General features: G+C 37.6%; 5 protein-coding genes across 6 annotated transcripts in view; 3 read left to right on the top strand and 2 right to left on the bottom strand.

Moving 5' to 3' along the window:
- Positions 1 to 855: 855 nt before the first annotated feature.
- LOC110414258 (MDIS1-interacting receptor like kinase 2-like) lies at positions 856 to 3,446 on the bottom strand. The gene is given in 3 exon segments (XM_021425349.2): positions 856 to 1,347; positions 1,692 to 2,058; positions 2,060 to 3,446. Coding segments are annotated over 3 exon segments (1,113 nt in total). The 5' UTR covers positions 2,483 to 3,446; the 3' UTR covers positions 856 to 1,024.
- Positions 3,447 to 5,344: 1,898 nt separating this feature from the next.
- On the top strand, positions 5,345 to 7,033 carry LOC110414178 (uncharacterized). 2 transcript variants are annotated; one of them, XM_021425250.1, is made up of 6 exons: positions 5,345 to 5,452; positions 5,634 to 5,682; positions 5,756 to 5,925; positions 6,039 to 6,324; positions 6,434 to 6,600; positions 6,701 to 7,033. In XM_021425250.1, exons 1-6 carry the CDS (start codon positions 5,428 to 5,430, stop codon positions 6,856 to 6,858), a joined length of 855 nt encoding a protein of 284 aa, XP_021280925.1. In that variant the 5' UTR covers positions 5,345 to 5,427; the 3' UTR covers positions 6,859 to 7,033. The 2 variants fall into 2 exon arrangements, with proteins under 2 accessions (XP_021280925.1, XP_021280924.1); XM_021425249.1 differs by having other exon boundaries at positions 5,350 to 5,452; positions 5,553 to 5,682.
- A 402-nt stretch (positions 7,034 to 7,435) lies between these two features.
- Positions 7,436 to 8,614, top strand: LOC110414351 (uncharacterized). The gene is made up of 2 exons (XM_021425484.2): positions 7,436 to 8,099; positions 8,291 to 8,614. The coding sequence occupies exons 1-2, from the start codon at positions 7,648 to 7,650 to the stop codon at positions 8,514 to 8,516; spliced, it is 678 nt and encodes a 225-aa protein (XP_021281159.1). The 5' UTR covers positions 7,436 to 7,647; the 3' UTR covers positions 8,517 to 8,614.
- An 860-nt stretch (positions 8,615 to 9,474) lies between these two features.
- On the top strand, positions 9,475 to 11,232 carry LOC110413422 (uncharacterized). The gene is made up of 4 exons (XM_021424197.2): positions 9,475 to 10,076; positions 10,176 to 10,334; positions 10,448 to 10,556; positions 10,746 to 11,232. The coding sequence occupies exons 1-4, from the start codon at positions 9,747 to 9,749 to the stop codon at positions 10,937 to 10,939; spliced, it is 792 nt and encodes a 263-aa protein (XP_021279872.1). The 5' UTR covers positions 9,475 to 9,746; the 3' UTR covers positions 10,940 to 11,232.
- A 264-nt stretch (positions 11,233 to 11,496) lies between these two features.
- Positions 11,497 to 12,150, bottom strand: part of LOC110413250 (zinc ion binding protein) — a 5,138-nt gene continuing 4,484 nt past the window's right edge. The window contains exon 7 of the mRNA XM_021424018.2: positions 11,497 to 11,994. Coding sequence (XP_021279693.1) covers positions 11,497 to 11,994 — 498 coding nt within the window. The remainder of the gene's footprint in view (positions 11,995 to 12,150) is intronic.

Below are 12,150 nucleotides of genomic sequence, written 5' to 3'. Positions count from 1 at the left end.
GGTTTCCTCAACTCCTTGTGTTGGTAGTTTTCGGTAATAGGAGGGTTTGTGTCTGATGAGTTGTTGGACAAAAAGCCTCGGATGTTCTTCCAAATTGCTGTGTTGTGTCTCTCCGCCTAGTGGCCTTGTTTCTTTGCCTCTTTTTGTTTTCGAGGCAATGCGAGGGCTGTTTATTTTGGATTGTTTGAAGGGTTTAAGACTCTAACCGCATGTAGAATTTTGTGGTAAATCTTTTGATAATTGTACAGTTCTTCACTGCCCAAACCAAGTGCTGATGCCATGGAAAGTCTTTTTCTTTCTAATTGGAAGAGACTTGGAATGGCACCATGGTTGAAGAGGTCAATAAATCGCTTTTCAAAAGAAAAATATTGGTGTTAACAGGAGACGAAGAACAACAATGGAGATAACTTCATCTCCCTTTCCTTGAGAACTCGAAGATACAGAAAATTTACCCCTGACCTGGGAAGTTAATTTTGGACTTTTTAAGTTATTTGTGCTTGACCAGATAGGTGAAACCCCACATCTCCATTATTTTTATTTCATCTTTGCTTTCTTTCTTTCATTGTTCCAATGATCATTGGTTGTTAATTTGATACTTGACACTCTGTTTCGTTTGACAAGAAAGCTCTGTTACATTATTGGACTTGAATTTCACTCATCAGAATTAGTTTTAAACATCGAGCCTTGTTCTGAAATATAATCTGAATAAGGAATAGCTACATCGAGCACTTGTTTAAGGAATGGAGTGATTTCAGCAGAATGAAAAGTAACTTAACATGATAGACTGCTCTTCCACATGGAAAACAGAACACATTTCACCAAATTGGAGAATTAATCACATAGAGAACGGGAAAGAGGAAATTAAAAAAAAAAAAAAGTAAGAGATGACACCATAAATGCATCCTATCAATCAGTTTATGAAAACAACAAGACACTTGCCCGAATAATGGCACTAACATTGTGGAGCTTCAGATGATCCTTCCATATGCATTCCACAGTTCACAAGTTGCAGCAAAGAGATTGTTCAGAGAGGGTTCCTTAATGATCTTTGACAAGAAACAAACATTTGCGAGACAAGTTTCATTGTTGGCCGTAATTTTGGATCAGCTTGTAGACATGCGAATGCTATGGTAGCTACATGAACAATATTCTGAGCGACCAGCTGGCATGTTGGAGGTGACAGACGTGGATCTAACACATCAAGTAACATTATATTTTGCAAAGAAGATGGTGCTGACAACAAAGACAAAATTTCTGCTGGATGCTTTCCGATCAACGTTTCCAATGCCAAAACTCCAAAACTATAAACATCACATTTTTCAGTTACAACCATTGTGTAGGCAAGTTCTGCATAAACAAAACAATGCACATTAAAAAATATTAAAAAATAATAGTAATAATTTATGACCTTTTTTATTATGAATCCCAAATCCTGACTCCTATAAATTCTTTTCCCTGATTTTTGCCTATAAACAAATTCTAGCATATTGAATTTGTAGTAATAGCTTCGAGCATTTGGTTTAAATGAATCTGATTGAGATTGTGCAACGATTAGAGTATCTAACAATCATTAGTCATATGATACAAAAATTTAACAATGGAAACCGACTTCATCCGCAAATTAACTACAAAAAGTAAACAAGTGGGGAGTAAAGCAAATTAGTAAATGAAGCGGTGGAGAATAGCATCACCTGGAGCTACATAGCCATAAGTGCCAACAAGCCCTGTTTGATTTGAAGAATCAGGATCTATGATTCTAGCAGTCCCAAAGTCAGAGACAAAAGCCTCCAAGTCCGAGTTTAACAGGATGTTGTTACTTGAAATGTCTCGGTGAACTATTATTGACGTGCACTCAAAATGCAAGTAAGATAAAGCGTAAGCCGTGCTCTTGATAACGTTCACTCTTTTTGTCCAATCCAATTCCACAGCTTGAACATCATCACATAGAATGAAAAACAAGCTTCCCCTTTCCATGTATTCGTAAATCAAAAACATGCAACGTTTGTGAAGACAGTACCCATGTAACTTGACAATGTTTCGATGTCGAACTGCTGTTAAAGAATTTTATTTCGTTTCTAAAACTCCTATCGAAAGCCGGTTCCTCAGCTTCAAGACGATGAAGCTTCTTCAAGGCAACTACTCTGCCACTGGGTAGCTGTGCTCTGTAGACACTTCCATAACCACCAGTTCCAATGCAGTATCGAACGTCAAAATCATTTGTTGCTGCTATGATGTCTTCATAAGCAATCTTGCCATCGTAGTTCCATATCGAGAACAGGTCTCCATTTTCAGTGGTTTGCAGTACACTAGTTGGGTTGACCTTGACCTTATACTTCCACAATAATAATAATAATAATAATAAACACCCGAAAAGAAAGAAATCAATGATTACGATCACAGCTAGAAGTATTGGGAGATTGTGACTCTTCTCCATTGAAGAACATGAGTAGGGTGCTAAAGTTTTGTTGCCACCAAATACCATAGCATCTATTTACAGCAGCTTAAATTTAAGTAATTACACCTTGCATTAAGAAGATTATATGGAATAACACCTGAGAAATCATTGTTTCTGAGATCTACACAGCCTAGCAATGAAAAACTGCTGATTTGATCAGGAATGAGACCCTGTAAATTGTTATTGCTTAAGTTCAACTCTTCCAAATTGGAAGAATTACCAATTTGAGGCCGAATTGGTCCACTCAACTTGTTTTAAGAGAGATCCAATGAAGTCAGTACTTTCAAATTTTCAATTTCCTCGGGGATGGAACCTTTGACCACTAATTAGGATGTAGAGAAAAAAGATTTGGAAAGCAAGAGAAGTCGATATTCTTGAATTTATCACCAACCTTGAAAACGTCAGAAAGTGGGTAAATATTGATGACGCTTCCAGCATCATTGCATGAGATACCTGGCCAGTTGCAACGTTGCAAAGTGTCGTTGCTGTAGCTACTCCACCAACCACTCTCGAGCAGAGCCTTCGCTTCTCGTTCCAGTGACAAAGTAGTTGCTGAGGTAGTTGCGGCAACTTGAGATGCAGCTTAGGAAAGAAGGACGGTAGTACTCCAGACCATCACCATTATGAGAGTTGTATAGCTAAGCTCATGTTTAAGTTCATCATATAAGGCAAGTTCTTGTTGTTGCATGTTAATTCCCAGAGAGCCGAAATTTAAAGAGCTTTATTACGGCAGTCAAAGTCTTCCAAAAGAGAAGAGGGATGGCTGTGAATAGAGATACAGAGAGTGGAATTTCGATTCTTACACAAAAAATTCATGGTGTGGTCCATTCCCCTTTTTGCCTAATTTTTCTTCAAGTTCACCATCTGGGTCCGGAAATCAACCGTGAGAACCTCTTTCACATGGGATCAGCTTTTGCCATATAGATTAGTTTCTTTCTGTGACTCAACGACCCGTTGTCTAGCAAGTAGCAACCATACTTCCAGGGAGCAGTAGCCGCATGGGTCCAACAGAGGAAGCAGTCCTAGAATCATCATCAGGAATAAGTAGACGAAATACTTGTGGAACGCCCCATTGACTGCTTACTTTCACACTGGAGAAGTTTTGCCCTGATGGACAAGGATAATAAATTTTGCACATATTTTGGTTATTTTTCCTGTTTCTGGTCTTCAGAAAGCAAGATAACTGATTACTTACGAGTCTAAAGGTCTCTTTCCATGTATTATGGAAGGGAAAATTCTAGGGTCTCTTTCCAAGATAACTCCATAGATTTCAATATAGTAATTTTTTTGAAAAGTAATTAATCTTAGGGAAAATTGTGAGAAATGGTAAACTTCATAAATTCAGTATGCCATACCAAGTCTCTAACCTGCGGAAGACTTTACCTGGCACAAAGAGACTGGCATGAGATAAGATCAGAAAAAATATACACAGCTTGCCACTGAACACCAAAAAGCTACCAGAACAAACAGAAAACAAAAGCTCGCCATCAAACTCAAAACAACAAAAGACCAGCACAATCCTAACTACCTAAACCTGTACCACATGGTTACTTCAGAACTCATCCCAGGTGATGAATCCTCCTAATCAAACGCAAGGAACATCACCCGATCACACAACAAACCCAAAAAGAAACCAAATCGCTAAACACAGACCAATTTCGATATAGTGATTGATTAGAAGAAGCACAAGACTCAGCAAGAGATCAAAGTCTCTCAAGTCAATAGTCTCTGAGATCTTTTCAGTCAATTTTTTTTTTTGAAGATTAAATATGTGGTGTATTCATATTAAATGGAGAAAACCCATGTACATGTGTTGCACATGTAACTTTACGTATTGATTAAAATAAATATTAAAATTACTTATAATTAATGATAATAACTTTAATTTTGTTCATACTACAACATAAGATTGCTTGACATCATAGTCCTGTGCTTGTTAGGCTAGAGACTTACCATGGCATTACTAGTGATGGATGAAAAACATCTGCTTTTCAAAAAAAAAAAAGTGCTTGAGATCTTTATAATTATACCTAATTGATTATAATAAACTTTAAAGTTTATTGAAATTATAGCCGCGTGGGTCCAACTGAGGAAGCATTCCTAGAATCATCATCAGGCCCACTGACTGCGTGTTTTCTCATTGGAGAAGTTTGGCCCCGATGGACAAGGATAATAAATGTTTACAACAACTACATAGATTTACACCATTCTGTTTGATACCTCACTTCCTCCACGCGGTAGGAAATCTATATATTTATCTCAATGCACTTAAAACAGAGGTGTTGCAACAATCCAGCTTTCCGTAGCTAGATAAAATTCAGTTGCTGTTACCTAGAATTTTAGGTTTGAATAAGCACCACGGCTACTCATGTTTTTCTTGGTCTTACATGTTCGATCTGATGTGATTGTGAAATTTTTAGCATTAATTAGGCTTTATAATCAAAATTAAGGACATTGCTCTTTCCATCAATATAGTAATTGCTTAGAAGAAGCACAAGACTCGCAAAATCAAAGTCTCTCAAGTCAATAGTCTTCGATATCATTTCCGTCACAGAGGCATCCAACTTTTTCATTATCAACTATTATGAGTAGAAATTTAACCTCTCCAATTTAATCTCTTCGAGCAATAATTTCAAATGGATAGATCGGAAGTCCCCTGTAATTCTACCTAAGTAGTCAGATTGGAGGTCTTGTAAGTATCTCAAGGTAAGCATAAACTTGTAAAGCTTGAAACCTCAAGGTGCAGAGATTCCAAAGGTGTTCATAGTTTACAAGATAAGGATGTTAAACCCGAGAGGTCTTCCGAGTTTTGCATGCATGACAAGCAAATTCTAGGACAATGCTTATTAAACCCCCTCCCCACGAAAATAAATATATTTCTGCAAATTTGATTCCTTTATCTTTCTATATATATTTGAAAAATACAAGAATAAGTAAAAAGCAAAAGTATAAAAATTTTTATAGTGGTTTTCATGGACGGCAACTCCAAAAAACTTGGTAAGTTCGCTTCCTTCTCCTTGGAATTGTCCTTTCTAATTATTATATTAGTCGACTTGAAAGCAAGGATGCTAGCCATTTTCTCTGGCTATGTTTGTAGGAATCAGACGAACTACAAGAGATTTCCCTCCTGCTCACTACTTATTTAAAGTAGAATCGTTCTCTTTGTTGGCCAAAACAGGGGTTGATAAGTATGAATCTGATGTATTTGAAGCTGCGGGTCACAAATGGTTAGTGTTTTCTTTTCATTAATCACTTTTCTTTGAACTTTCCTTTCTTTAAATTAAATTGGTTTTCCTTTAGGAGATTGTCACTCTACCCAAACGGAGACAATAAAAGCAATGGAAGTGGCTTCATCTCCCTTTACTTGGTAATCGACCACACAGAAAATTTACCCCATACTTGGGAAGTCAATGTCAGCTTCAGGTTATTCATGCTTGACCAGATTCGGGGCAAGTACTTAACCATTGAAGGTATACTATGTACCAGCTTCAGGTTATTTGTCCTTCGTTTCTTTTAATTTCACATCCTTTTTTCGTGATAATTGCAGACCATTTGTTAATATGCTGACAATTAAATTTGACAGATGCTGATGGGGCAGTCAAGAGATTTCATTGGTTGAAGACTGAATGGGGCTTCGCCCAATTAATCTCCCTCGAGTCATTTAATGACACTTCCAATGGTTACCTTATTGGTGATTGTTGCATATTTGGGGCAGAGGTTTTTCTAATGGAACGCAATTGTAAATGGGAGTGTCTTTCCATAATCAAGGAGCCTGAGGACAATACCATAACTTTCAAGATGGACAATTTCTCGAAATTAGACAAGAAGTATTATGAATCTTCCGTTCATACCATTGGGGATTCAAAATGGTACTTTCTAATTGAATTTTGCCACTTCATTTTCGTATTGTTACCCAAATTAAATCGGAAATTGCTAATCACAGATAGCTGCTGCTGCTTGTGCCTTTTGGCCTTACAGGAAATTGACAGTTTATCCCAAGGGAAACGTGAAATTTAAGGGCAAAGCACTCTCAGTCTTCCTAGAGTTAGTCGAGGCTGAGAAGCTTCCCCCTAAGCGGAAAGTATATGCAGAATACAAGCTACGGGTAAGGAACCAAATCAATGATAATCACATGGAATTCACAGGTAAACAAGAAAACCTGGCCAATTAAGTGTTACTGATATCAGCTTTGTTTGTTGTCTGCTGATGTTCTTGATTTTCCATTTCTGTTTTCATCACTTGCAGTCGAACGTTGGTTCAGTGCAACAAGTGTAAACTGGGGTTATCCACAATTCATAGCGCTGAAGCTTCTCCACGATGCATCCAAGGGTTACGTTGTCTATGATAGTCTGATTGTTGAAGCAGAAATTGCCCTCGTTTCTAAAGTCAAGCGTTTCTCATAAACAGATTCAATCTGGTGTTAACAATACTATCGAATGTCTGAATTTGTTTCATGTTCTGGACACCCTGCTCTAAATCATGACGAACAATGAAAATGTTTAATTGTTTGCAGTACGCAAGATTGAATAATCATGTTATAGCTTCTTTGGTTAGTTAATTTTTGAAAATAAAATCATCTTTTACAATTCGTTACGAGCTGGAATACATATTTAAATTGTATATATTAACTTATAAAAATAATATTAATATAGAAATTGACACCAATACATGACTCATCATTAGTTAAATTATCATTATGAATATACTCTAAACGAAGTAAGATATTATCATCGCCAAGTCGGTACGAAGTGGACATACTTAAATTTGCTCAATTTACTTTAAAAGGAATGATACTATCCATATTTTCTGATTCTTTTCAAGTTCAATTCTATAGTTTGTGAATTTGACTTTTACATATGTCTCAATCCATTGAATCAAATGGCTCAAATTATAGAAATTATGTTGATAAAATGGTCAAAAGAGTACAAGCCAGAACTCTAAAAATGAGAGATGGCAAATTCTTGGGAGGGTATGAAGCAATAAGAAGAGCAGCAAAGTTGTTTATTTGCAAACGTTGCGCCTGCTCAAGAAACAGCCTCTCTCGACATATACTACCTTTCCTTGTAAAGCCAACATTCCTAAACCATCGCAATGCTCCTCACTTTGTTTGCAATATATATCCCCATACTCACCCCCTCTCTCGAACATATACTACCTTTTCTTTGCAAAGCCAACATTCCTGAACCATCGCAATGTTCTTCACTTGGATTGCAGTATATATCCCCATACTCATCCCCACTTTCACTCCCTATGTCGAGTATGAAAACACACAGAATTACGAGTCATCCTCCTCATTTTTCCATGAAAATCCCATGGAGGAACCAAGGATTACTGGGTATTCGGGCGAAAGAGTGCCGCCAGGTGGTGGCCGTGGCTGTCAACGTGGACGTGGACGTGGCCGTGGCCGTGGCCGTGGACGTGGCTCGGTGAATTATCATGCCGAATGCTCTGATCATCAACCTGCCCAGCCTACTACCGTGGAAAATAGGGTGACTGCCGTGCCAAATGCAAAACCGGTTCCATTTAAACTAAATCATAATGCTAAGGAGTATTATCCCCTTCCTGAATCAGATCGGTCCTTGTTCCTAACATTCTCGTACGGACGCCCTATACCAGAGATGGAAATTGTCAAATTCTTCAACTCGTAAGTGTACATACGATCATTTTAAATGTGACTTCAAACACTCACAAGCTTCCACCACTCTAATTCTCATACCCTCAAACTATCAAAATAAATAGAAATAATCAAAAAAAGAAAATCTTGTTGTTTATTTTTTTAAAATTTTTTTTGTTTCTGTTGATAATTGAGAATGATTATATGTTCATTGTGTGCAGCACATATTGGGAATGTGTGGAAAGGGTATATGTGCATTGGCCAACTCCGTGGAATAAAATTCAGATACCGTTGTTCGGGAAGATTGTTTTCAAGGAAGCTAGTATTCCATTAATGATGACTGCTTTTTGGACGAAGCAATGCATGTTCAATATTGATGGCAAGCCGCTCTGGTGTAAGAAATTTGAATCCGAAAAGACCCGTTCTTTTAAATGGAATAATAAATAAAATACTTAATTTGCTATATCTGAAACTCTACATGTATGATGCGCTGATATAAATAATACAATTATTATCAATAATAAAATCAAGCCTTTCTTTGGGTATTGTATGATTTGATCTTTGTGCTCAAGCTTTGTTATGCAATATTCAGATTTCTGAGCTCCGAAGGTTTGAATGGGGGTGTCAGCACTGTTTCAATGGGCCTGTGAAAATCAGTAAGTCCAACCGAGGGCTTGCTACCTATTTTCACAGCCCAGAATTGAGATCTGTGGTGGGCTGTTGTCTGCCACAGCCTGAACTTCTTCATCCTCATGGTCATGGATGGTTCTGTTGGAACATAAACTTTTCCAAGAATTACAACCAATTTCCAGGAAATAACCTTGAAAGTGGTAGTAAATATTTTTTTTTTTCTGAATGCTTTCTCGTGTCATCCACCTCACGGCAGAAAGTAATACCTTGCGAAGAAAACTTGAAAGGTTCATGAAAAGTCCATGGTTAACACAAAGAATAATGAAATTGGGTTTGACAAGTATTTGTTTGATTTAGACCAAAACATTACACGCAACTATGCTCTCACGCAACCATAATTGCGCAAAGCAAATGAAAATTTTTTTTGTACATATATTTCTTTTATTTTTTTATTTTTATAAAAATTAAAATATAAATTTTAAAACGTAACATAATATTTTTTATTTAATCTTATAACGTTCTTGTCGTTCTCGTCGTTATCAATCATTTTATTTTTCGTTAATTCTAACGTCACTTTATCATTAATCATTATCCTTTCAAAAAAAACTAATTTGATAAGACGAATGATATTTATGATTATAACCTTTTTAACTTTTTATGTTTGTTTGAATTGAAATACTTTACATAGTTTTTTTAATCATCCGATCATCTAAAAACTTAAATGAATGAAAAGAGATGGATTTTTTTTTCGTGGACCATATTTCTTTTGAATAACAATGATAAAGGTCATTCTTTTTAATTGCAAAAATTGTATACTTCATAAATTTAAATTGAAAAATTTTAAATTGTAGGAGTATATGTTAAAGTATTTATTTTATTAATAAAATATATGACTCTATAAGCAGGAGAGAAAGGCGGGTAACAAATGGCAGCGAGATTACCCAACCGTTTTATAGTTTCTATCCGAACTCAAAACCACACTCGTGTGAACCAGAGACAGACAACCTTTGATTCGTTCCGGAAAGTTTAATCCTTAAAGCTACAGCGATGGATTCCTCGGAGACAAAAACGTGTTACCAGAACGTGGTGGTGATGAGGCACGGGGACCGTATGGACAACTTCGACCACAAGTGGGTAGTGACGGCGGAGAGGCCATGGGACCCACCGCTTACACATGATGGCTTGGTCAGAGCTTTCCGTACTGGTCGTGCGCTTCGTGCCCACCTAGGATTCCCGATCGACCGAGTCTTCGTCTCCCCCTTCCTCCGCTGCGTCCAGACCGCCTCCGAGGCTGTCGCTGCCCTTTGTTCAGTCGACGACGATCCCAATGCCAAGTCATCCTGCGACGTTACCTCTATCGACCCATCAAAAGTCAAGGTTAGTCAGATCACTATACGTTGAAAAGCAATTTACTTTTTTCTTTTTTTCAATGTTTGTTGTTCAAATGCTTGAGCCCATTTTATTGTATTTTTCCAGGTTTCGATCGAGTATGGATTGTGTGAGATGTTAAGTAGAGAAGCAATTAGGCTTGATGTAGCGCCCAAAGATGGAATCTTTCGTTTCGATGTGCCACAGCTTGAGGCTATGCTGCCGAGTGGCACAGTGGATCCTACCATGGAAAGAGTTTATAAAGAGGTAATGTGTTTGCAATGTGTTTGATCTATTTCCTTTACAATTTAGATTTTTGTCAGCTTAGCTGGATGCAGTTTTCCATGGCTGATTTGGGTTCTTTGTCTCAAAATCTACAGTTGCCGCAATGGGAAGAGACGGTGACTGGTACGAGGACTAGATATGAACAAATCATTAAGGCACTCGCGGACCAATACCCCTCAGAAAACTTGCTATTAGTGACACATGGTAAGCTTCATTCTTCAATTTCAGACAAGAATTGTAGTGACCATTTGTCATCTTTTCCAGCGGCTTCCAATTTGCAATGTCATGCTGAAGGATATCTGGTCTCTGAGTCTAAACAATGTCATTTTTATTTCTATTTGAAGTACTACCAAAGACTTGGAGTGGTCATTGAGCTGTGCATTTCATATGCAGGGGAAGGAGTTGGGGTTTCGGTTTCTGGATTTTTGGAGGACACAATTGTCGTTGAAGTAGATTATTGTGCTTACTCAGAACTAAGAAGACCAATCTCTTGCAAATACGAGCCACTTGCTGCTGGAAAGTTTGAGGTGCTTACACGAAGTGGCAAGACTGGTGTTACTTACTATCCAACAAGCAACTTGACATAATGTTTAGAAGGTAATGCCATAGTGATTCTTTGCCTTAAACCATGATGAATGATGACTCCATGAATGGCAATGTATAACCTTTGGCACGACAGTTTCATCTCAAGCATATCTCAGCCTTCCTCGATGTGTCAGCTTTGTTTACATTATAACTTTTGTATCAATTCTTGATTTCATTGATTGAAGAAATAATCAATTTTAATTCATGAAACTGCCTTTTCCTTTCCGTGTTTTTTGATAACAATGCAGATTGAGAAAATGAATGTGATGAACCAATGCCCATTTTTTCATTAGATAATGTGACATATTGATGCTGTTGATGTGAAAGTTTTAGTCTTGTTGTGGATCTGTCCTTCAGTCTGCCCAACAAATTAGCACCGCTTATAAGAAGTGGGAAGCATCTATTTGTTGCTCAAAAGAGTCTTTACAGTAACAGTATTCATCCCTTAAGAAAAAGAAAAGCATCCTAAACCTAGAAACAGGAATAAAATACAAGGGGTAAGTCAACATTGGAAAAACTAGTTAAAAGTTAACACTCAAGCAACCTTCTTGTCTCTGAATTACTCTGATGGGCTTGGAAGAGGCTCCATATGATCAAACATGTCAGCAGGGAAGTCATCAAAGAAGGTATCTGGAGTGACGGGGTTGTCAGTTTCTTCCCTTGCACCAAATCCGCTACTTCTCACTGGTTCAAGAAATGGCTGCCCAACATGTCCACTCCCTAGTTCAGGAACATCCATCGGTGCAAACACTTGTGAAAAGTAAGGGTCCTCAAATTTAGCCAAAAGGTCTTGGCTTTCCAGAGATAATGTGAGGTATGGTTGGGGCTGTGGGATCTGAGGGAAGAAAAATTGTGGTTGGGCCTCAGCATATGGGTTCTTCCCTCTCGACATAAGCTCAAGCTGCGCACCGTTTGCATCAATATTATACAACTTAGGATTCACAAGATCTGGAAGTTGCTCCAGTTTGGTTGTCTCAGAGTTGTCAATGTAGGATGATGAGCAAGATTGACTCTTGGAGTATGATGCTTCCTCGACTAAGGAGCTGAACTTGGGAGCCTAAAAATTGACAAAAAGATAATACAAAAACGAACACTTTACTCTTCTCAACTGCAGATTCATTAAGTGTTAATCATCTAAACTACTCAATTTAGAGACAGCACTCTCTGATGTAATTACAAGTAGTGAGCAAAACTGTTTAAGCCCTTCAAATAA

Source organism: Theobroma umbraticum, unplaced genomic scaffold (assembly GCF_002168275.2).
Source record: "Theobroma umbraticum cultivar Fairchild unplaced genomic scaffold, ASM216827v3 scaffold_4.1, whole genome shotgun sequence".
NCBI lineage: Eukaryota > Viridiplantae > Streptophyta > Magnoliopsida > Malvales > Malvaceae > Theobroma > Theobroma umbraticum.
The sequence above is the reverse complement of the archived record's forward strand: the minus strand, read 5'-3'. Positions and strand labels throughout refer to the sequence as shown.

Excerpts from the sequence above, each read along its gene's own strand:
- LOC110414351 (XM_021425484.2), top strand. The coding sequence starts at position 7,648 with ATGTTCTTCACTTGGATTGCAGTATATATCCCCATACTCATCCCCACT. Across the intron at positions 8,100-8,290 it reads ATTGTCAAATTCTTCAACTC|CACATATTGGGAATGTGTGG; the intron begins GTAAGTGTACAT and ends CATTGTGTGCAG.
- LOC110413422 (XM_021424197.2), top strand. The coding sequence starts at position 9,747 with ATGGATTCCTCGGAGACAAAAACGTGTTACCAGAACGTGGTGGTGATG. Across the intron at positions 10,335-10,447 it reads TGGAAAGAGTTTATAAAGAG|TTGCCGCAATGGGAAGAGAC; the intron begins GTAATGTGTTTG and ends CAAAATCTACAG. Across the intron at positions 10,557-10,745 it reads CTTGCTATTAGTGACACATG|GGGAAGGAGTTGGGGTTTCG; the intron begins GTAAGCTTCATT and ends TTTCATATGCAG.
- LOC110414178 (XM_021425249.1), top strand. The coding sequence starts at position 5,428 with ATGGACGGCAACTCCAAAAAACTTG. Across the intron at positions 5,453-5,552 it reads CGGCAACTCCAAAAAACTTG|GAATCAGACGAACTACAAGA; the intron begins GTAAGTTCGCTT and ends CTATGTTTGTAG. Across the intron at positions 5,926-6,038 it reads CAAGTACTTAACCATTGAAG|ATGCTGATGGGGCAGTCAAG; the intron begins GTATACTATGTA and ends TAAATTTGACAG.